We start from the raw sequence: 26,027 nt of genomic DNA, 5'->3' as shown, positions 1-26,027 counted from the left end.
TGTAAAAGACCGAATCATTCTGTTGTTTGAGCAATGTGGGTTATAAGGAGACTGTGGTAATGTTTTTTTTTCTTTGGCTGGCTCCTGCACATGGACATTTGTTTGCTACTGAATTAGACATTTGGGATATGAATGCAAAAGCAATGCAAAACCTTCAAAGTAGTAATGGGATGTGAAATGAATGTGCTTTCATTGTACTTCTTTTTCCACCAGTCATTTTTTCTTATGAAAATTCAAATAACAATATGAAAAAAAAAAAAAAGTTTACAAAAATGTGTTTAAAAAAAGCAATGCAAAACACCTAGCAGCAGCTCAGCATCCAATCGGAAGCAAGAAGTTAAAAAGCAACCTCAATTTGATTTACTTTTGAGCCCAGAAACACTACAAACTTTTTTCTATCCTTGGGATCTGTTACACTAGGTATAAATATTGTAACTTGTTGTTACATGTGGGCGTTTGTGAATTTTTAAAGCATTAGCATTAGAAAGTTTCCAAATCTTTCTTTTTTTTGTGGAGTTTATTGGTACTTAAAATACATTTTTCCTGATTGTCTCATAAGTAAATGTAAACAGAGAATTGCAAAATTGGGATGTCTAATCATTTTTGCTTCTGTGTTTTTGTATCATCTTCACTTTTGTATACAACACAATTATTTTTTCTGTATCACCTACTAACCTGAATTGATGTGCTTTACTAAGCCACCTAAATAATGTTCAATGAAGTGTGCAGAGATTCTTTCCACATGAAATAGCTTGTAAGTGCCACTAAACATTATTTCATTTTTTTTTTCATTATTAGGAATATTGCTGCCTTTTATTGGTTGTCACTTTTTGGTAACTTGATACAAACACCTTGTAGGTTGGGACAAAGGAGGTAAAAGGCTACAGCTATCCAATGGATCCTATTGCAGCAATTCTCAACCAGGGTTTTGGCAAACCCTGGGGTTCCTCTGGAAATTGCCAGGGGTTCCTTGAGCTGTGGCTGATTGGCCATCTACCAGATGGTGTCTGCATTGTTCTGGGCCCAACACCACCTGGCAGAGCCAGCTGCATGGGATCAAGGACCTTTTTGGCTTTCCATAGGGTGGCATTCAGATCCCCAATGTGTGGGGGCATTCCTTCTATTGGTAACCACTATCAATAGCATTTTTCCAGTTGATTGATTATAGGAAGGGTACATTGACACCTTAAAACCAGTTGAGATGTTCTTCAGGGGGTAAAGAAGTTGATAAAGGCTATAGTGTAGGCGTTTTTCTATTTTTGTATCTCTGTGCAGAATAAAATACATCTAAACCCAATACAAATATAATATATTGCAGTTTACCAGTTCTAGATGTGGTGGCTGCATTGTACCAAACTTTTTCTCCTGAGGTGATGACTCTTCTGTGACCTACTTATGGAGGATTAAAGCTTTACCCCATGGCAGAAAGTGTGTATAACCTAGGGGGGATGTTCTATATCTCACAGAAGTGATTTAGGCAGGGCTGATAACTTTGTTTGAGATAACTTAGAGTGTACATGACCCAAGGCAGCATTGGATCTCAAGCAGGATCAGCAGGTATTTTGTCTGCATGTATGAAACAGATATAACAGCGCCTGAATAGAACAGTTCATTGTTACAGTTTGCATACAGACTGACCTCTCTCACCATGATTATTCAGTCCATTCTGCCCATCAGCTATCTGGGCACTGGAAAGTATTGTTTCTCTTATGTGGTGTTTACTAAATCATTTCCCTTCAGCTTTGGTATCATCAAGTTTTTTTTTGAAAGATGAAGAGAGTTGATGAAACGTTGGTGGCCATTTCCTAGAATTCGAGACTCTGCACAGGATGGTTCAGGGTTTTCCTAGTTCAAGCATTTAGCTGGTGACATAAAAAGATGCCAATCTTATCTGCCCCTTGCATAAGCTTTGTGTTTACTGTACGGGACAATATTTATGATGGGCGGTGCCACGCATCTTACGACATTCGGAGCAGAAATAGGAAATGTAATGGCTAAACTTATATTCCAAATAGGCCTTTGTTAGGGTTGGCTTCCCCTGTCAAGAGAAGGTTGGTCCATTTAATGTCAACAGTTTGTCCAAACCGGATTGTACCCTAATTACAGTGCAGATGTTTACAGATGTTAAAAGGTGGTGCCAGCCAATAGAGGATGCAAGAGACATTTCCTCTTCTGGACAGACATCCAGCCTTTTATTCCCCAAAGTCCTAAACACTGTGGAAGACCTAAAAGTCCTGGCACTGCTTTGTTTTGCCTTTGTGTTTGAAAAAAGTCTTTAAGGGAAAAATCGTTTAAGGTTTTATGTAACTTTGTATCTGTGCATTGTTTGTATAGGATTGTTTTTATTTTAGTTTATGGTGCTAGCATCAAACAGTATTGTTCTTGTGCATGTATGTTATGTTGGGTAGGTACAATGTTCTGTATGTACAATGCAGTGGAGTTGTATTACAGTAATGTCTAGTAAATGGGCAATGATGGAGAATGTCGTGTTTTAGATCAGGTAGGATGTGATAGAAAAGTTTTGTTGAGTGGTTAAAGTGTGTATATGGACAACTATTTTTTATTTAGATTAAGTTAAAATCCATATCCGCTTATTTGTTGCTGTTTTGCTGGGAATGTTTTCTTTTATTTTCCTTCCATCAGAATAGAAGAAAAAATCCTCCAAAAGTCAAGGAAGTTCCCATATTAGGTGGTTGTCTACAAAACATTTGTTTTTTCATTTTCCTTTTTGGTAAAAATGGTCACCAGGACAAAAAAAGGGCTACATCTCCCCCAGATGGGAAACAACGGGGACTAGCGCTTTCCTACTCTATCCAAAACCCTGCATACACCTCAAGACAAAAAATATTTTGTAAATCTGCTTATTTTGGATATTCCATTAATTTAAAAAACTTAAGTTTAAAAACCTGGATGAGGTTTCTTGGGATACTGATTGATATCGTAATCCAGGGGTTCAGTGTATTTTGTGTATATGGACCTTTTCCATATTGCTTTTTAATATAAAAATGTTATATTTGTTTCTGCATCTCTACATTGAGAAGATCAACTCTCTGAATGCTGCTACAATTTTACAGCAGTCATGTCAAAATTTAGGTAGTGAGTGAGAATATGGTGAGAAAATGCACAAATGGGGTTTTCCATTTTGTTGCATTCCATTACCACAACAACTTGGTATCTAGATGGTATGATATAGACAGGCGCAGTCACATTCGAAGCACTCCTTGTGTTTCCTGTGACTTCCCATTGGTCTTTTATTAAGGTGGAGCACCCCATAACTTGTATGACTCTGGAGTCAGGAGCTGGTGGTGCCAAAACAAAATGTCTGGGCCCAGAGTTAGTGTTACAGTTTTCACTTACTAGTCCTTGAAGCCTTTCTACTGATTCAGTTTCCCTTATTCTGTTCCCTTTTTCAGCTGTTTGTTTCAAGTATTACAATTATATATTACAATACCCCTATTTAATGTACAGCACTGCGTAATATGTTGGCGCTATATAAATCCTGCTTAATAACAATAATAATAATTGGTGATGAAATACAAAGTTATTTGGGTTAAAGGGTGGCATGAAATAGACAAAGCCAGCATAGAGTGTAAATCGACATACAGCACCTCATGTAAGGTAAAATAGAATTTACATTTTGTACGTGTACTTAAACCAAGAAACAAAACACCGAGATTTATTCCTAAAATACCACAGATTGTTTGTAGATTAATATGTTCTTGGTATTTGAAATGTTCAAAATATGTAGATTCCTCAGTTAGTGATCTATTTTTATCTATTTGTATTTATATCTTATCATTGTAGCGCTGAAAGGGTAAATTAGGTTCATATTCGTGTTTTGTTGCTGGTGACAGCTCGTTTTTTTGGGAGCATCCAGCTTGAGTCGTCCTTGGGGTCGTGGACCAGCATGAGGCTTCAGAGTGGCAGACAGACTTCTACAGAATTTCTGGAAATCTCAGGACATGGCTGGGCCATGATAGAAAGGTTTGGAAGACCAGTAACAAGGAATCTTTAAGAAGCAAGGAGTAGTTCAACTGACAACAAAATAAAAGATTAAAGAAACTTGTAGGCGCTTTGGCTGATCATCTTCTGGATCATTTGTTTTAATTAATAAAACTGTACATTTCTAGGTTCCATAGTAATGTTGCTGATGTCGTCCCTTTGTCTTGGGGGGTCCATTGGCTGATGTCCTTTTGACTACTTAAAATGGCCCTGATCTCACATACACTTTCCATGAATTTTCTGTTCCAAGTGATCCTAGCACTGGCACATGTACGAGCCCCTAATGTAAATCAGGACAGTAAATGTTGGATGTGACAGTAAACAGCAGCTCTTTCTATTGTGTTCTGTCATTATAAGAGGTTAGCATAATGAGCCTGGTTTATTTGATGTCAGACGAAGGCTATCAAAAACAGTTAACACAGAAGAGAAATAAATAGACTTGATCTGGAATTATCTGTTGTCCATCAGGTACACAACGTTCTAGAGGAAAGAACACGAACAACAAAAACATGTGCTGTGTTCTCCTCGGCAGCAGTGAGAAAGTTCTGTAATGAATTTGGCCTCGGTGACCGAGCTGTGCTTGCTAGAGACAGTTCACACAGACTGCTTGCCAGGCCTGCCCAGAACACTGTCTCCGCTCACTTCCTGTGGTCTTGGATAATATTTCCTTGCTGCTTGAATGATTGTGTACTTAGCCTGGTCACTACCCAGTCCTAACAGAAGGAGAAATAAAGAATGGCTTGGCTACAGACTGGTTAAATGCAGAAGTTTTTTTGTCGCTCGCAGCGTGCATAATGCACGTAGGATGGTTTGGGGGGGTAGCCCCTGCCATCCAATGATTCATTTATTAGAAGGTGACTGGCACCAGAGGGAGCTTAGAGCTTCCATTTTTCACTTAATTTGGTAAAGGGAAGCAGGATAGGATTTCAGTAGCTATATACATTGTAAGAATACATTTTGACATGTCATAATATATATAAGAACAGTTTGATTTTTTTCTGCATCTTGTTGAATTATGCACAGCACACTTGCCAATTTTGGCATATACTTACTTTATGTAAGCACCCTGCTGGAATGCCTCACCACTGAATCCCTCAAAGCCATCATTTTGTTGCCAACCCTTCCATGTCCATCGATCCATGATCCATTGGACAGCCACTGATGTAACTTTCATCAGTGCCCATATGCCATTTAGATCTACATTGTCCCTAGATCCAGGTCTATTTGTGATGATGCTGTGTATAGAGCCAGGCTTTGCACTCCATGGTGTATTTCGAACTAAAAAGAAAACGCCACCAGGAGCAGGGACAATATTTTTTTGTCTTTGGCCCTAATTTAATAAAGCTCTCCAAGGCTGGAGAGAATACACTTTCAGCAGTGAACTTTGGTGATCCAGCAAACCTGGAATGGATCTGGTCCAGAATTGAAAACATTTGCTAGCTAATAGCTAATGACTTTTAGGAAATCCATTCCAGGTTTATGAGATCACCCAGCTTCACTGATGAAAGTGTATTCTCTCCAGCCAGGGCCTCCACTTTAAGCACAGAAGGAACAATTTCCTAGGTCTCCTTCCTCCAGAGATCAGATTGCAATATTGTAATTTATAGCAAGTTATGAAAAGCTGTAGAAGGGTTTGACCTTACATTTCTGACCTGGTAAAAAAAAGTACTCCCCCAGCGGATCTCTCCGCTCCTCCAATGACCTACTAATGACTTCCTCACTCATAACCTCATCACACGCACACATACAAGACTTTTCTAGAGCTGCCCCAATTCCCTAGAATGGTCTTTCTCGTCCTATTCAGCTTGCTCCTACTTTCTGCTCATTTAAAAGAGCGCTCAAAACCCATTTTTTCAAACTAGCCTACCCATCTTCTTCTGTCTTTTGAAACCATCACTACTTCCCACTGCTACATATCTCCCATCCTATTGTGTGTAAATTCCCCCACTTACTAGATTGTAAGCTCTTCAGGGCAGGGTCCTCTCCTCCTGTATCACTGTCTGTATTCATTTGTCATTTGCAACCCCTATTTAATGTACAGCGCTGCGTAATATGTTGGCGCTTTATAAATCCTTTTTATTAATAACCTGTGCTAGAGAATTGTGAACACAAACAAGTACTGCTCATGCACCACACAGTTGTGACCACAGCCAAATACTGCACGTGCACCAGGATTTATGTATTTGGGTCATTTTTAAGCACCATTTCAGTACAAAAAATAAATGTTGAGCCTACAAAAAAACAGCTATTTCTGTAAAGAAAAGTAGATAAAAGCTTTGTAATAGGGAGTACTTTGTTCCCTATGCATACCTGCAAATGATATACTTACAAATAACAGTGTGTATATACTACAGCATGAACAAATATTGTTTCTTTGTGTCCGCTTCAAGAATAAGGGGTGAGGTAATACCAGTACTTCCTAAACTGACTATAAGGGGAAATGCTTTGCCGCTAATCACCTCTCCCCCTGCTACACGCACACAATGCAGTTTTCACGTTGTAGACTGTTTGTGGCATGTATTGAGGGTCAGGATGGACAGATATTAAAGATATCGGGCCCTATCTACCCTGGTGCGTGCGCCTGACAGACTCCCTTTATCTTTAATTGCAAATCCAGATTATCACCCGACAGACTCACAGGGTTGTATGTAAAGAATGGAGGAACTCCAATGGCTTAGGAAAACAACATAACTAGGATAGGGGTAGATGTCTTTTTACGGGTAGGGTGCAAGGCTTTACTCTTAGGTGTTTAGAAGAATAAAAAGAACCATTTCTATGGCTCCAAGGGTAACATTTCCCTGACACCAGATACGAAATGTCAAAAATATGCACTTAAAGAAATAATTTTCTGTCTTAAGTTGAATTTAGCAATGTTTTATCTTGAAATGTAGCAGTCACGGTCTACTGGATATTCATCTCCGTGTTGCTAAAGAACAATGCTGAGTAATGAACCCGAAACATGAAAAATTGGTGCTATAATACATTGTGGTTGCATTTATGAGTAATATTGTGTAACATGTTTTAGTACAAGTTGTTTTTCTATAAAGAGCAAGGCTTGACGTAAAATCTTCCAATGCTTTAAAATGAATATTGCAAAGTCAGAAAATCCATTCCATTTGCCTGAATCTTTATACAACCCATTGAACCCTGATTCAGCAGGTAATCTTACTGCTTTTAGAAGTAGGGTAACCAGCTCTGTGCACCGTACTTTCTCAGAGGTTGGAACCAAGGAAAGCTTTTTGCTCACATTCAGGAAACTTGAGGACAATGCAACATGAATGCAGATTGTGTCCACTATTATTTCTAGACTGCTATAAAAACATGTAGCTCATATTACACAATCATATATGTGCAAGCCTGACGAGGAAGGAACGCTACCAGTCATTTCTAATGTCAGAAAAGATCAGCCCGGACACATATCTAAAAGTATATATTAGAATCTGGGGGCTGCAGTGAACCTTGGCTTTATTGAGTTCCCTAAAGAGTGCAAATTTGTCCTAAATTACAAAAAATGACACATGCCATAGATAGAGTAATTCTGGATTCATAATTTGCATGACTTAATTGATTGCATGGATCTGCACATTCAGGTTAATTGAAGATTTACTAAAAAGGTAAGTTAGAAAGAGTGTGGTTTGCCTTCCCTCTCTCCTGATCAGTTTATGATCTCCAATGTATAATAAAAAGAAGCCTAAATTGTTGAAAGGACGAAAGAAGGAAAAGGGTTTTTAGGCTAATGTTTAAATAATGTATTTCATAAAGATTGTTGAAAGTTACATTTTTGTATTCATTTCCCATTAAACAGTCATGGGATGGAATATTACATATGCATTGTACATAAAGATAATTTGATATCCATCTCCCATTAGAAAGTCATAGGGTTGAGATTTCTAACAGAGATTCTCTGTGCTTTGTTATAATATTGTCGATCGAGAGAACGTCTTTTTTTCTGACGCGTTTCGCCTACTGGCTTCTTCAGGGAGTATGTACAATAGACATATATATTCTAGTGGTTAGTAAGGGGTTGTATTCACTAACATGATCATCGGACATGGTAATATAGACATCTGGTATAAAATAATCTATTCTCATGGTTAGGTTGGAGTGTATTCAATACTATGATTGATTGTCAGAGTAATATACATTACGAAATGTCACACAGTAATGCTAAATAATACACAAAGCTCATAGGTACTGAGAGATTATTCATATAGCAATAAGTTCATTTTCTACTTTAACCTATAAACAACGAGAAAGGAATTCCTGATCTATAAATTAAAAATGTAGTTTGCAACAGATTTGCTTGTCTGTAATACTTTCAAAATATCAACTTATAAGAGCTCCGACTCTTACTATAATAACTCACAATTGGTGCTCTCTTTTTTGTAGTTTTGTACTTGTAAAAGTCATGAAAAAAATTAGTGAGTTCCTTGCTGAACACAGCTTCGAGGATAAAAGAAAATCACCTTACAGGAGTTTATATTAATGAAACAGCATCTGTGATAGTTGTGATGTAAGACATAACTTGCCTTCCTTTGATATAATAAAGCTGATCTTTGGGGTGCTTTTCTCCCCCCACAACCCCCTATACCTAATTGTTGGCACAATTATAATGTAAATACTGATTTTGTTCACCTAAAAGAACACTGGCAAAAAAGGCAATTTTTATTTCATTATTTGTCCAGCTGAAAAGATAATAAAAACCTATATTTTTAATTATTACTATAAATATGCAAAACCACAATAAATTTGTATTAAAAATTAAAAGATTTTATTATTATTATTTAATTTGTATTATTGAATAGGAGGAAAGGAAGGAGTCCTCCACAAGCTGTTCTTTTTGTTGGTAAGTTGGTTAGGTTTAAATGCCTAATAGCTGAAAGAGAATGTTTTGCTAAGAGTATGGTTCTTATTTTGGTAAATTCTTTTAAATCGAGGAAGGAGTGTAGATTATTGAGGAAGATACAATATAAAAATCTGGATTCATGACTACAAAGTGCCAGTTAGTTGAATCATCCTCAGTCATCATTAAACTCTAAACCAAAGATTATCAATTCCCAATAATTACCCCTTTTTTCCTGTAGAAACTCTGATAACCCTCCAAATTAGTTTTGCACAATCTGCAGTATGATCCGTTTCCCAGGTTTTATGAGAAATGTTTAATTGAGTCAGCGGTACTTCAAAGAACGGTGCAGGCAGACTACAAAGTATGTGGATTCTGCCCCATTCTGCCTATTGGACATTGAAAACCTATTAACATCATTGAGATTCCCTGTCATGCTTCATATTTTCTTTTTTTTTTTTTTTGAATGTTCTAAAATATGAAAGAAAGCAGATTCCCTTGTGAAGGGTTTTATCTCATATAAACATATTTTACACATAAGTGAACTTGTGCCATGCTTTGTATAAATAGGTGGTACAGTACCTAAAGTACAGTCTACCAAGCAGAAAATCTAAGTTTAGGATTTCAAAAAAATGTGTTTTTAGTCAGCCTTATTTTTTTTAGATATTGTATTTACTATAAAGATGAAATGAGAGCTAACCAAATAGTGTCTACGAGTACGAGAGGCATGGTGTTGACGGGGGCTCAATGGCAAGCACTCTCGCCTTGCAACGCTAAGGTCCCAGGTATAAAGTGCATCCAGGACAATAACTGAACTGTATTTTCTCTCCATATGTTTGCATAGTTTTACCCCTGATTTCTCAGTTTTCCTCCCACATTGAAAAGTAATAATAATATTGGAACGAATCCCTTTCAGCTGTATCTTGTTGATGGCAGGAACCTTTGTATGCATGCAGTTAGTTATCCCGGCCAACCCTCTTAACCCTCTTGTGTCACATGACTTGGCGTAAAAGCATTCCATAATGGAATGCAAAACCGTAATTGACAGTAAAGTAAAATCATGCATGTGGGTTACCTTACGTAGAGGAACACAATATAACTTGTCATTACTTGTATATGGTCAATATAGGTGTGCAGAGTGCAGATATATCGTCCCTTGTAACTTTAAAATGTTTGTAAACCATTACTCTCTACCAGAAATATCCAAATTCCTTTAATGGTATACCGACCAGAGTAAAAGGTTAATTTTAAGACCTAATTTTTTAAATCTCCCTCAAACTGCAGAAGATAGACTATCATGGGGGGGGGGGAGGGATCCAGCAAACCGGGAATAGCTCTGGTCCAGCATTAAAATAATAGCAAATGATTTTTATGAAATCCATTCCAAGTCTCTTGGTTTGCCCAGGTTCTCCCATGATAGTCTTATCTTTTCCAGTCTTAGAGAGCTTTATTATAATCAGGCCCTTTGAATGAGGTTCATTGATTGCACAAAATACAGAGTACCAGGATGGGTTACTTGACTGCATAAAACAATAGTGTGTGTTTTCTGTATAAGTTCTTTTCCATTTTTTTACTTGTTTTTTTTTTTTGTTTTTTTGCAGGTATTAATTTCCCTTTAAGTATATTATGATTGTCATTAGTTGCAATGGGTACTGCTAGGCCAATAAGGTCACATTTACAATGATAACTGCTAATTTCCTTTATTTTCCATGTATGCAGAATAAATATGGATTTGCTTTTTATGTCTCTTTTATTATTTTATCACCTGAGCTTCAAGTAAGCTTTAAGATAAACTATGTACAATTCAAAATTGACATATATGAGGCTGCCAGTAGCATTAACACAATGGTTTTTGTTTCTCTAAATCCCCTCATAAAATGGTTTTATTATCTGGTAATTCTTCTGGGATTTTTTTTTACATAAACTGTTCATTCTGCAGTAAAATTGTACAGCACCATATTCCATGTGGTTGTAACGCCCCTTGGGTATGTCCTAGTTGGCCTTTGTCACTGGGCAGTCTTGTCCATGAAGAATAACATAAATAGTCATGTGAAATCAGAAATAATAACTGTACTGAATACTTCCATAACTGTACAGTTGTCTTTTTAAGCACCTATTGTTTTCTCCAGAAATCAGGCTTGACCTGCTTTTCCTGTTTTATTGTCCTCTGTCGGAATCATCTCACTCATCTCAGTTGGTGGTTCTTGAAAAACTGGGACAACATGCACATACCTCTCTATATTTTATTTCATTTCAGAATGTCTATTGGTACATACATCATAATTGTCTGGAAATATGTTTTTTTATTTTACTGTCTGAAGGCTAAATTGTACTTAAAAATTATGCCACGGTAGGCTATTGATGGAAACACTGGCCAGCTCCACCCTTGTCTACGCAAACTTTGTTAACTAACTGTTTCCCTCTTCTTCTTTTTAGTTTTGTGTAGAGATAGTAAAGTAATACAAATTGCAATATTAGGTGGTACTCAACAACAACGGTACCGTAATAATCTTGCACAGTAAATGTAAGCACTTATGGCTCCAAGACAGTCTTTTCCTAAGGTTCCATGGACCCCCAGGGTTATTCATCTTCTGTATTTGTTCTTGTGACCATTGTAACCATTGGTGATTGGTAAAAGGAAATGAGTCCTATAAAGAGACTTTAATATTACTAGAAGCTCTAGGCCTTGATATAGAAAGAGACACTTCATCAGGAAATAGATTTGTATTTTGTTAATGGAAATTCCATTTGCATTGTACAATACACTTATATTTTTAAAATATAATAAAGACTGGCTCCATAAACCTGGCCTGACACCAGACATGACAACTTCAGATGCTCCTGGGCTGTGGGCTCCAATGATTGGAATAGTACTGGAAAAACATTCTGTTGATAATGGTGACAAGTGTCCTTTAGCACTTACCTCCTTGTACCTGTGCCGGCAGTTCCATTGTTCAGGCAGACATTAATGCACACTCTTTCTTTAGTGTAAAGTTTGAAGGATTTCCTCTTGCCATACTGTGATAAGTTTTCCTCTGAACCTCTGATTCCAATGGAAAATTGAGTGGCTGATTTACTTAGCTTTTTTTTTTCTCTCCCAAAGCTTCATGAGCTACAGAATGAGGTCAGAGTTCTCCTGATTTAGATTTGTGGCACCATGTCCATGCTGCACATGTAGGCTTTAAAAAATGTTTAATAACTACAGGTAGAAGTACAAGGTGCAGTGCTCAAGAACACTTTAAATTGATCGAAATAAGTTTCTCTTTCGTTTTCTAGCTCCTCTACAATTGGGGGTTTTGTCTGCCCTTTAATGCTGTGTTCATGCACCATTCATTAAAAAATGCCAAAAAGTCTAAATACTAAGTCATCAAGTCCTACAAACTATTTTAACAATAGTTTCACTTCCCAAAGCATTGAAAAACCTTTGAATGAGCATAGTTATCCTTCTGTCATTTTGGACATATTCTGTGCATTGGAAGGAGATATCACCTGCTTCTGTCTGTTGCTGTTAACACTTGCGAGATGTGAAGTGATTGTGGTGCATTGTTGTGTGAAGGATTAGGAAGGATGAAGCCTATAGGATGGATAAAAAGGGGTAGTGATACCATCTGCAGGAATATGTAATTTTAGGCTCCTTCTGGATGATTTGATAAGGGTGACATTGGCTTGTTGGTGGAGATGTGTTAGCCAGCCTACCTTGCTAGTTTGCATACTTTTTTCAAAGTACCTCATTACATTAGGTTTGACATTAATTTTATATTCATATTTATTATAGTCTGTAGCATAATAAATCATTGTCACGTTGGCTCAACTTTGTGATAATAACTTCCCAGTTAGATGAAGAGGTCCCTAAGCCAGCTCAAGCTCTGTTCCCACATTGAGCCCCAAAACTGAAAAATAAAATATCACCACTATTTTAAGAAGAGCGTGCTAGCTTGACATTATTTAAATGCTATCTCTGTTATCCTTTAAATACTTCTTGAAATGCTGCAATTGTGCCCCGGATGTTGGCAACAGCAGACGTTCCTACACCAAGTTAAAAATCTGTTTCCAGCAACAACATTTGTAGGGTGGAAGATGGGGATTTCTCTAGGCAGTATTTATTTCCCTTCTGAGCTGAGGAGTTCATGGACACCCATTAGCCAGTCACCGGTTAGCCGGTTGTCCTTCTATGGACCACTGTTGGTTCCAGCCATGAAAGTTTAGGAACTACACCTGCCATTTTTAGGATGCTGTGATCCAGTTTCTAGCAGTCACAGCTTAGCTCTTGCTCTTGCTTAGTCTTACCTATTTTTCCTGCTTCAACCCAACTTTTGCAGTTGGCTGTTCAATTGCTGTCTCCCACATCTTGTCAATAAGGAGATAATCAGTGTGATTCCCTGTACCTGTATCAATGGGCTGATCAGTGTTTATATTATATACAAGTTCTTCTACAATGTTGGAGTTGTTATATATATTTAGACCCTTCCTTAGTCTATCTACAAAAACTATTTTGGCAGAAGTTCCACTTGGAATCACAAATTTGTGGCTGACTTTATTTATTATGTAACGTATCACGTGGCTATTGGTTCCATATCCACATTCTTTTTCCACAGGTTGCATTCTCTTTGTTTAGTTTACATTACAGTTCCCTTGGGCTGGTATTTCTAGAACAGGTTCCCCATTGCAGCTTCAGCTAATGTGCCATGGTTAATGATTGAACAGCGTGAGACATTGTGATCCCTGGGCTTACAGTAGCGGAGTTTTATGGAGTAGGAGTGCTTTGTGCTCCTGCTGCAGCATGACATCTTCAGTAAACTGTTGCTGGAATGCAATTGCATTTTTCACAGGGAGTTTGATAAGGACTTGGAACGACTTCAAGAGCCATGGATAAAATACTAGTTCTGCTGAATAGTAGCTGCTGAATTCCTATATAGTAAAATGTGGGTATGGTATTGATCGTTGTGTCCTTCAAACACCTATTTTACAAGGGAAAGTAAGGCATTGACTACATTTTTAAAGTCTTTTCAAAGCAAAGTAAGAGGTTCTGTTATTTGACCAAATACAACCCTGCCGTTTCTTCACTGCCCCGTTCCCAAAGGCAAAGGGCAAAAGAACTTCTATGCAAGCTTCAGGTTGGTCTGTTGGGGCTTTTACATGGCTAAGAACTTTCTTTCAATCTTATGTGAGGGTAATTGGTTGCTCAAGCATGTTTCTTGGAGGAAAGAGAAAAAAATGAAAGAAAGTAAAGAAAAGGAGAACAAAAGCTACAGCAGTTAAGTGAGCCTGATATTTTGCACTGTATGTCTCAACCATAGGTTCATCAAGTTATACTCTGCCATTCATACTTTTATTGCTGCCTCCCGGTTCTGTTGGGGTCCTTGCTCAGTTTCCCTAATGGAATAAGACTTCTAGATATGGAGAAACGTGTGATTTTTATGTTCTGGCCTGCATGGCCAGGACCTTGTCTCCATGGGAAGAGTAAATGCCAAAATGATTACGTGGTCGGAAGATAGGGACAGAGCGTTGCCACCCCAAGTTTGAAGAAGGATATTTCATGGAAGGATCACCAGGTATTATCATAATGAAAGCTGCAGATTAAATAAAACCTAATCGCTTTCACCATTACATGTGCATGGTAACGTATATATTCTATTTTCATGAGAGGGTTTATATATACATTCAGATTATTGTGCATACTCCAAAGCTCTCTTTGTCAGGGGATTTTAGGCTTTTGAGCATCAGGATTGTTTGGAAGCTTTATAAACATAATTGCTTGTTTACAGCAATCTCCCTAGTAAAAAAAATGGACTTTGACTTGTTGCTGCCATGACCTCACATACTATGACATGCAGGTAGTTTGTGTATCTGCGTGATACTTTTATTGTTTATCTAGTATGCTTTTACTTTTGTAATTTATGTTTGTTTTACAATATTATTTTCTTGTGTGGTACTAATAGACCATTTCTATTTATTACTTGCGGTGAGTTGAATGTTTATTGATTATGATAAGAGACACCATATACCTGTGATATGATGGTTTTATATTAGTCCAATGATTTCTTATATTTTTATGACATGTAGTTGTTCTGTAACACTGTTACCTTTTATTCATTGTGGTATTCACTTATGTTATTCAGATTTTTTTTTTGTCTATGTAATAGATCTCTGAAAGAGGTAATTACTGTCTTTACTAGTTATGTAATTTTGAAGGATTACTGGATTAAGTTCTCCCATGTAATCTGTGTCCTGTTTTGTGTTACACTGGAGTTTCTTCTGTCTCTATATTTTAGTAAAACTGAATTAGGTCCTGCTTTTGGCAAACCAGGCGTATGGCTTCGTACTAAGTTTACATGACATCATCCAGGATACTGAAAACTAGATATAGTAGAACATAAGTAAACCGTACGAGCATTAACCTCATCCCACCAGAAACACAAGCAGGCTTACTGAGAGTGCAAAAGGGGCAGCTGCATTGCAAAAAGTCTAAAAACTCTATTTGAAAAGTGTTTTATTAACCATAAAAATGTAATTAGAGCAATCTTACCCCTATATCCATGAATTACTGCTCATTTAATCTAGGCTAGTAATGTGTGAGTATTAATGAGTAATACAGAGATCACTTAATTTATTTTATTTTACTACAAGTTTATTTTCTGCTGGTTTTGGGATGGAGAAATGATCCCACCATCCTCACCCTCATCTTTATGATCAATGCAGAACCTATAAACACCTCTGCTCCTGCATTGATCATAAATTCATGGACAACAATGTGATGGAGGGATGATAAGGATCACCAACGGCTGCAGGAGCAAGCAATAAGGTAAGTATTTCTTTGGATCACACCTCCTTGGACTATAATAAATTTTATAGCTTGTCTAATGAGACAAATGAATACATATTAATGTTAGAACAGTTTAGGCTCTATTAATAAAACAGGTAATAAAATATTCCCTAGTGGGATTCTTCCAGGTCCATACATTTCAGTTGCAGTAATTGATTCCCACCAGGGAATGTTTGAGGGAATGTTGGATTCCCTGTTTTATAAATAGTACTCTTTGTATACACAAGCCTTTTTGTAAGTTTTATGGACAGAGGAAAAGCACTAATGCAATTAGCAGCTATGTGAAGCAACGATAGTTCTTTTTTTCATATACTCCAATGATCGAGGCTGATATATCTGCTGCTTTTTGCAGGATTTACTGGACAAACCACCATTTGGCTTTCTGATTTCTGAGCTGTAATGCTAACCCTACAAATTGACTTGACAGCTGTTTGGATGCTTCTCTGTGAAAAAATGTTTTGAAACATTTCCTTCACAATGCAAGAAAGTCTTAATAATACAAACATTCCTTAGAGATTTATTCAGTGTTTAAACTCTTTACTTGGGTCTTGTGATTAGGCTCAGATGGGTTCAGCGCATGGAGGCTTGAAGCGAGTTGTTGTAATAGGAGGCACATGAGGTGATAAAATGCACCACATCAATGTTTTGTTATTGTCTGGGTGTCTGAAATGAATCTATGTTACTGAACAGTGCATGTGATGGTAAAGCTGAATCAGTGTTCAGAGATGGTCTATTGCTAAGTGTGGTTATAAATGAAAGCTTGTGTCACAGTAGTAATCACTATGATGGGCAGGAAAAATAATTGGGAAACAGCAGGAGAATAGAAAGTTTACCTGCTTGTGGGTTTCCAGCAGCAGGATTGCTATTAGGAAACAGAAAGATAATGAAACATTTACCTGCTTGTGGGTTTCTGGTGGTATGTTTGCTATGCAGAGCAATAAAACATTCACCTGATTGTATGTGTCACAGTTAGGGTAAGCAAGTCATTGCTCTCTCATTAGGCACTTGCTTTCTGCAGTGCTTTCAGGAACAATGATTTAATTATCCGGCAGGATCATTAATTAAATTGGGCAAGAAAATGAGCAGGTAAGTGTTTCACTGCTCACCTGTGTTCTGCATACCTATCCTTTTACAAATGTTTGCCAGGGTAAGGATTGCTAGTGTGACCTGGGTTTTGGATAGCAGGGCAGAATTTCTGCATAGCAAACACAGGCCATGGCTGTATTGGGACTCCCATGCAGCCACACTTTTTGTTTACTGATTGCCAGTAACATAATATATAAGCCTGCCTGCTGCACAAACAGAATAAACCATAATACCTGCATATTGCATGAGACAAGCGTATACAGTCTTGTTCAGATGCCCCATGAGAAGCTTGCTGAATCAGTTTTCAATAAGGATATTTACAGTACATGTAGTCCCCGGGTTAAAGACATACGGACGACTCCTAGATACGAACGGGGCTTTCCTGCTCCCTGGTGTGCAGGACTGAGGTTTGATGGAGGGAGGGGGTAGTTTGCATGACTTGCAGAAGAAATCTTTTGCTAAACACAGCTGAGGTTGTGGGTGATCTTAGAAGCGGAGCTGATCTAAAGCATCTTGTAACTCTTTAATGACCAAGACAAAAGCTGCAGTTTCTGTTTGCATATCAAAGCACAGCTTGCTCCAGAAGGTAATGAATGTCTAGGCTCCATAAAGATTTTTTTTTTTTTTGCTTTGTTTGTGATTTGCTCACAGTGAGGATTTTATACAGTAACTGACACCATTCTGCCTAATACTATGTTGAGACAAACATCTGTCCTACATGCATTTTTTAAAATAATGTGCTAGTTCCGACTTACATACAAATTCAACTTAGGAACAAACCTACAGTCCCAATATCTTATGTAACCTGGGTACTACCTTTATAAAAAAAATATATGAGCAAGAGAACGACCTTCTGCAGTAAAGAAGTACAGATATCCTCCAAATATTCCTGCCATGATGGAATTTCCAGCTATTCTAATGGCAAGCATTGTTTTCACAATTCTTAATAGTGCCAAAGATTGCCTTCATCCTTGGTCAGTGTGTCTATCCATAAGAGTGAGGGCCAGTCACAATGTGTAGGGGCCAGGCTTAGTTGCAAGCTCAAACACTACCTGGAAGTGTCAGCATTTTTACATTTTAGAACAACTCAGCCTTAAGCTACGTACACACTTCCAATGGTTCTGGCCCGATTATCGGTTGGAAAGGATTGTGAACGATTCTTTCCAACAACTATAATTGCAAATGTATATGCGGCTTTAGTGTCTTTACATGGTTTTTGAGAAAAGTCTATTGGGAAGTCAAAGATCTACCTTTGTTGTCTGGTAGATCGGTTTGAATCTAAACTAAATTTGTGTCTTAGAAGTTTTTTTGTGCAGGAATGTGTGGCTGGCCAATTGCATGACCAAAAACCTAGCTCACTTAATCTTTGCCAAACAGGAGGATCAGCTACTTTGACCACTGATCTTCATGTCTAAAGATCCATGTGGGCAGTCCATTTGGCAAAGTAAGCAGCCTCCGTGGGATCATGGAGCAGCAATGTCTACTAAACAGGTGTTTTTGTTCTTTTAGCATATTAACAGGGCAGTAGGCTGGTGTGTTCTTATCACTTTATATTATCAGGCAAGGAGCAGCCTCAAGCTTTGCCAACCTAGGCATCCGACTTTCTACAAATACCAAAATGGACTATGTTGTTCTGCCTATGTGATATATTGTGATTTTCAAAATGAACTTAGCATAGGGCACAACTGGCACTGAGCTATCCAGTCTGCATTAGGCACACAATATTTATTTATTCTACTTTTATATGTAGAACAAGAGGTCATGTTTTTTAGAACAAGGGGTCACCGCGCAATGAAGTTTGGAAGGCGAACCTAAGATGATGAATTAAATTCTACGCAGTCCATCTGGCTTAGAGGTCATTTTGCTGAGCACATTCTACCCATGGCTGTCTGTTGTCACACACAAAGTGACAAAGTCTAATCCTTTGCTTACAGTCAGCTGGTCAGATGTTGTGGCCAACAATAAGATAGTGCTTAAACAATGTGAAATGTTCATTAGAAGCAACCAGGGTGCAGTTCCTGTTTTTCTTTTGCATGTTAAAAAAGGAATAGAAATTTATTTTTTATAGGGCCATAATAATAGCAATGGTGTTTTACAAATTGCTGTAGAACAAAGAAACCGATCAGTGACGTCCTAATATGACTTCCTTGAGCTGAATTTGATTATATGCTGTGGCTTGTTGTGCTTTGCTGATCATTACCTTATCACCTATTAAAGTAATCATATTGAACAAGTCTAATCGTAATAATTCCCGATAGGAAGTAGGTAAAAGAGCATTCTACTCAGGACAACATTCACATGGACATGTATATAACATTATTATTTTTTTTATTATGTGCTTTAAAAGTCAATGTACTTAGGAATCCATTCTCCGTAGCTGTGATGCAATTTAGATTCATCATAATGAATTCGACCTCTTTTGGGGGTTCCTTCAGGGCTATTTTTTCAGTAACACCTTTCAGCAAGGTTTACTATACGGCACAGTACTTGGCAGTGCCATTTACTTAGCATGGCCCCCTATGGCACAATAGAAGCAAGCTGATCAATGCTGCAACACACATTGCACATGGCGCACTGCATTGAAAGTATGTTGTTGTCTGATAACAGCCCATTCAAAATCAATGGGGTGCCTTGACACAAGTATTTAAATATATAAAATACTGCACATAATGCAAATGTAGTAAAGCATTGCAAAGGACCACAAAGGTCTAATACTACCTTGTTGACTTATTGTGTAAAATAGCAAGCTGTGTTAGAGTTCTGTTTTCCCTGGCTGGGTTTTTAGGCTGGCACAGGCCAAGGAAGGGGCTGGCATTGAACATTTATTAGTAAGTACTCTTTAGCAGTGATCGCCAACCTTTCCGACCTCACGAACCACTAAATTCACCGAACTCGGATTGTGCGGGGAGCTGTGTGCCACTCAAAGTCGAGGAAACTTCCCCCTGAGTGATGTCATGATGCCAGAACCTGCCCACCCTCCCATCGCAGGCTCAGACCTGCTTGCTAAATCCCGGGTGGGGGCAAAAGTTGTGTCCACAGCCCTGCGCTAATTTCCCGCCAGGATATTTAGTTAGCAGGTCTGAGCCTGCCATGGGAGGGAGGGCAGGTTGTGTCCATACAGGGGACAGAGCCACGGACCACTGGTTGGTGACTGCTGCTTGATGGGAAAATGCAAACATAAGTTAATAAAGCAGCTAGTCCATTTATTTCGATTTGTTTATTTTGATTATTTTTATTTCGATTTAGACTTTACTAGCTCTTTGAATGTTTTTCCTAATAAAATTATAAAATGTTGAGGCTGCATTGAAGTTTTTTTTTAATCATCAGACATCTTTAGGTGGGTTGTATTAGGAGCAATGGTTATAAAAAATATTGTGGTGTGGTCAAACATGAAACAAAAATGCTTCGGACAATACATGGAATGTAGAAATCTCTTGTATCTTCTTCAAAACAACATCTGGAATGTGAATAAGGACATTTTAACAATACACAAAGCGTTGCTGCAATGTATGAACTTTTAGAACTTGTAATATTGGAAATATCGGGCCTGATTTGTTGAAGCTCCCTGAGACTGGAGAAGATAGGTTTTCTCATGATTACAAGTGATCCAGCACACCTAGAATGGATTTCTTTTAAATCATTATCTATTATTTGGCAAATTTTTAAAATCTTTAACCAAATCTATTCAAGGTTTGCTGGTTCTCCAATGATAGTCTTCTTTACCAGCCTTGGGGAGCTTAAGTAACACAGACTTATTGTGTGCTATGGTAGAAGCAACTAATATAGATTTGGTGCTTTTGGAAAAATAAGAACCAATGCTTCCCCAAAGCTTGATCAGTAAATTCCCACCATCCAATTATTTTTATATAATTTTATCTTCGACTTCCCCCATGGTAAGGGTTCCTGCTCCCCTTGTGGGCAGTGGCTAGTGCTAGCCTTTAATGAGGATGTAAAAAAATATCTACAAGTCCCTGAAACAAAGTAATAGTTTACTAAGTAATGATCAAGAATTTTTTTTTATTGGTTTGTTGCTTTGTGCTTTATTTGCCTTCTCCCAATGATCGCACCCAACAACCATCACAAACTGGGGCCCCTTGGCTTATGTCTGAGTTTCTTTCAATGCTCGTTGAAATGAATCAATGTAGTTAATTACCATAATGAGTCCTGGGTTGAACAAAACCTGGTAGATAGACCCTGGAACAGTCCAAGGTGTGAGCAGATCAAACCAAAATCTGGTGCTCAACTTGTTTGGATGAAAGAACTGCTTCCTCGGGAGCTATTGGTGGAAAAAAAAAATCAAGAGTTCTAATTCTTTTCTCCAATAAAAAGTTTGCGTGAAAATAATTTCCTGGGGCAATGTGGAATGAAACAATGGTAGTTGGTATAGTCTGGGATGGCTTGTACAACTCTGATTTGGATCACTTTATGCCCAGGGCTGGGTTACTTATTAAACTGGAATCCCCAAAATTTATATTTATTTTAAAGAACAGAAACATCGGCTCATGCTTTAAAGTATTGGTGACTTTATTCAGACACCCCCAGACTGGCACAAACCCCCGTGGATGCGGATACCTTTTCTGCCGGTGTACCTTAAATCTGGACCCCACAGGCCACCTATAGGTGCTGGTGGCGGCATTAGGTGTTATAAGCAGGTTTTATTTTTAAACGCTTTGTGAAAATCTGGGTTTAACATTAGACTTACAGATGGAAAAGTTGCACAGTAAAGAAGACATCAGTTATATCTAATAACCAGAACTGGCCAGCAGAATCTCTGGGGCATGTTCTCATGACATGCGCTGTTATTTTTGGCCTCGATATTGCTCCCTTGGTAGTACAATATTGTACTGCTGACCAGCTACACTGATGCCTTCATAAGAATGCAGATCAATGAGTCGCAGGCTTTTCCTGTTGTGCATCCCTTAAGAAACATTTGCTTCCTCCTCTTGAATAAAGTAAACATGTTTATATTTGGACCATTGAAGTTTTATCAAAAACCTTTGTAATAGAAAAAAAAAATCACTTTGTCATATCAAGCAAGATCACGGTGTTGTAAAACATTGTAGAAATCACTTTTACTTTTTTTTTAATTGCTGATAGCACTGTTAAGCTATTCATTTAGGAAAGTTAGGAGTTTTATTGTTTTTTGTTTCAATCCTGGATTTAGAAAGCTGCATGGTAAAGAGCTCTCTGTAAAGTTAATTGTTCAAACATCTGTCTGCAGGGAATTAAAGGGACATGGGACAATAATGGGGGCTGCCATTGCTGACCTCCCATTTTAGTAATTCTGACACTCACTTAGAATTTGGGTAAAGAGTGGGTGAATCTCCCCAGTGGAAACGGCAATTGTTTCTGGCTGTTTTTTTTTTTTTCAGTGTCTTTGCTTTACCGTATCCGTTCAGCAAGCCCGCTGTTTTGCATTTGCATTAGTAAAATGGGCAAAGCATTACCCCACTTAGGACATGGTCTCCCTGTGTATCACTATCAATACTCCAGATCAGCAATTCTGTCTTTACATGAACACCAGTCCTCTGCTTCCTTCATTTGGATTGAGGGGCTATTTATTTTTATCCCCCAGTTAGTGACCCGTATATTTATAGGGTAAAGCACGTATTTACCCTAATGGGCTAAATACCCAACAAGCAGATCATAGCAGTGCACACACCTACATGTCTCTGATCTTTATTATATTCCATGTGCACCATATGGCATTGCAGGGGAAAGTCGTCTTTATTTTGTAACATGACATGATGAACAATAAAGACACTTTTCTTTCCTCAACTCTACGCTTAAGCAGCAGAGAAATCATTACAGATATATTATAAGCATTCGATAAATCAGAGCAAGGATTGGGAAGTGAGGGGAGTTTTTACCGAAAGAACAGGGGGTGGGGGGGTTATCCTGACAAAACAAACAAGCAAAGTGAATGCACGCTTACATAATCAGCAGAAGGGAGGACGTGCGCCTGGTCTCATAGAATCCAAGTCTAATAAATGCAAAGTAATGGGCACAACTTAGGAGACCCCTGAATGGAAACACTGGAAATATCTATCCATCTGTGTAGCTATCCATGTCTGCTGGTTGGCGGTCTATCCATCAATCTGTCCTAATCTACTTTTCTACAAATATCACCAATATATCATAACCCACCAAGTGTTTTTATAGCTTTTGGATAACATGGGGAAATTAGAAATCCCTTTGTGGTTTAGCTGTTTTCTTCAAGCAGGATTCATGTTCCAATGAAAGTCTATTGGAATACAAATCCAGCTGAGGCTCAATTACCATCTATCACAGTTGTGTTGTACTGTGCAATGCTGTTCATTGAGAAGAGGTAACCCCTTTATTTCAAATGGCAAATCGGTGCAACAAAAGAAGTGCATGACACTTTATTTTTGTTTTCAAAGACACCACATTACACAGTCATGCAATGCCATGCATTTTAATATAAATATTATAATACAGGTCTGCCTAACATGTGCTAGCAAGGTGCAAAAGTGAGGGAAAATCTCTCTAACAGAATCCCAAATAAAATAAAATGAAATATAAGTAGCTGAACTTGAACAGCCTCTTATAGCAGAAATCAGTCTGGAGAGGAAGAAGCTGTTCAATGAGCCAAATATTTGTGGGTCTGTGTTGTGTGGCAGAATTATATATATTTCAGGACTAAATGGACAGGAATACAAATCCTTGGAAGGTAAAACAGCTCACTTATATGTTCTCTGTGTATTTATCCATAAACCTGGTCATGCCTAGAGCAGCATCTTAAAAAGGATACATTGATTGATCTCCCATCTGATGGTGCCCAGTAGTTCAATGCCACTTGGCAGAGCCAGTTGGAACACCAGTGATCCTTAAGCTGTCTAGATGGGTGGCATTCTCACTAACATTGTGAAGGGCATCATTTCAAGTTTAATGAAACCCTTAATGAATTCAATTTAGAAGGAGTTTATGAGACCCAAAATTTGTTTTAAGGGTTTTAGGGTAAAAAGGTTGAGAAAACCTAGCTTAGATGTACAATATCAACTGGAACTTGGCCGTTCAATAGCATTATAATATGGTACAATATATTACACACATATATATTAAAAACAGTAGATAGTTCAAAGTAGAATAGAGATCAGTGTGACCACATTCAGTGATATCTATGTCTGATTACATTTTACATTAGGTAACAATAAGTCTTCAATGACCCTGTAGTTTTTAGAACTGTTCCATCCATGCTGTGAGCACAAATTAATCTGTCATGTCACAGAAGACATTTAAATGTTGAAATCTATATTGAAGTCTGTGTATTAATGGTCCTAAATAAACACATGATAATACATTATATATATAAATATATATAAAGATATATATGTATATATAATTTTTTTTTTATATATATAATAATTTATTATAAGTCTAACAACAGTTCAAGGTTGATCATACAGGACCCAATAAAGTAAAAAGGCTGGGAGGAAACTAACAGCTTGACCACTTTGAACATTATTGTTGCACTCTAAATGTGGTTGCAAGTTTTCTGTAATAGAACGTAGAGTGAGATGAGCACTGAATAGTGAGATGAGATGAATCGATATATGTTCTAAAGCCAGTGTCCATATGCAGATTGGTGCCAAGGCAACTTTATTTTATTAATCGTTTTCAGAAATGCTGAGAATGAGAACAATAGGGAACATGTCGCACTCAGAGTGATGTGGGCTTGGAAACTGTCCCTTTAATATGTTATCATTGCAGGGGGCTTGGACTTGGAAAGATCTATTGCCCTTTCTCTCCCAGTTCCCCTTGTGTTATAATAATATTCACTTACAGTAAATGATGAGACTTATGACGAGTCTTATGACCGTAGGTTAACCCCAACACAACCTGGTAGACATCTGATTACTGTAAATGATGCATTATTTTAGGGCTGATTTTTTTTTAGTTTCAGTTAAAAATTCAAAACAATCAAAGGGGGATTTTCCAATCTACAAAAGCCATTGTTATACAGGTCTGTTAAATTTATTGCGAAGAAATTATTATTCCTCCAAGTCTATTGCTCAGGTCATGACTTAGGTACATGTACACCCACTCACTAAAATCTCCTTATCATGGTATGTAATATGTAAAAGTATTTTTCAATATTCTTAGATCTTCAGTTTTTAGTAAAATAATATGCATCAAAGTTTCATGTGCAGATACTGCTGGTTATAGGGTGGCAAATCTGTGTCTGATTCTTAAAATTGCGCTTTTGCATTCTGACTCTATCAATACCCAGAGACTACAAGAACCCATTTCAAGACATACTACAAGCAGTGTCCATGTAGTCATTGCTGGAGTGCAATTAACCACATGGGAAGTGGTTGCTTAGAAGCTGCAGGAGATTGGCCAGCACTGAGATATATGAGATAAATGATGAAAAAAAGGCGAGCAAAAGATATATTACTAGAAAAAAAAAGTTGTCATGTTAAAATGTATCTAAAACCAGTGACTCCCATTAAGACATTTGTCCATTCTAATTTGTATTTATTATCTCTCTTTATAGGAGCAGTTCGGAGAGGCGGAAGGAGAAGTCTCGGGATGCAGCAAGGTGCCGGAGAAGCAAGGAGACCGAGGTCTTCTATGAGCTGGCCCACCAGCTTCCTCTGCCCCAGAACATCAGCTCTCATCTGGACAAGGCTTCCATCATGCGCCTGACAATAAGTTTCCTCCGCACACAGAAACTTTTATCATCAGGTGAGACAATATTCTGAGACAGGAAAAATGGACTCAACCCAACATTAGGTCTCTTGGCAAACCCACCTCAAGATAATGGGCCATAGTACATAATAAAGCCCAACTATATTTTATTTACTATTCCTTTTTATTAATAATATGGTTTGAAAATGATACAATAAATGAGAGCTTGGATAAAAGATTAGTTCAATATATCGAGTCCTCTGGTGTTCATAAACTACCAACTTGACAGAGGACAGTGATGATTTGCTATTGGCTCTTCCTTCATAGCCAGAACTGGTAAAGTAGATGCCACAGTTCCCCTTCCGTTTGTATTCCTAGCCAGATTGGCTCTGGTGATTGGTCCTTTTTTTTTTGTATGTGAATATATATAATAAGAAATACAGGGCTGGGTTTCAGATGCTTCATGCTTAGGAACCCAGGGAGGCTTGAAACATCAGCTAATGGAGTTTTATTTTTCTGTATCTTCAATGGTCTAAAAAAAAAGCTAATTGATCAGTCTTGTAGAGCTCCAATATGGTTTCTGTTAACACTCGTATAAAGGTCTATAAATGAGAAGTTAAA

General features: G+C 37.8%; 1 protein-coding gene across 1 annotated transcript in view; it reads left to right on the top strand.

Moving 5' to 3' along the window:
* Positions 1 to 26,027, top strand: part of EPAS1 (endothelial PAS domain protein 1) — a 95,661-nt gene that overhangs the window by 32,877 nt on the left and 36,757 nt on the right. The window contains exon 2 of the mRNA XM_072409764.1: positions 25,273 to 25,463. Within this exon, the coding sequence (XP_072265865.1) occupies positions 25,273 to 25,463 (191 nt within the window). The remainder of the gene's footprint in view (positions 1 to 25,272; positions 25,464 to 26,027) is intronic.

This window comes from Pyxicephalus adspersus, chromosome 4 (genome assembly GCF_032062135.1).
Source record: "Pyxicephalus adspersus chromosome 4, UCB_Pads_2.0, whole genome shotgun sequence".
Lineage (NCBI taxonomy): Eukaryota > Metazoa > Chordata > Amphibia > Anura > Pyxicephalidae > Pyxicephalus > Pyxicephalus adspersus.
The sequence above is the reverse complement of the archived record's forward strand: the minus strand, read 5'-3'. Positions and strand labels throughout refer to the sequence as shown.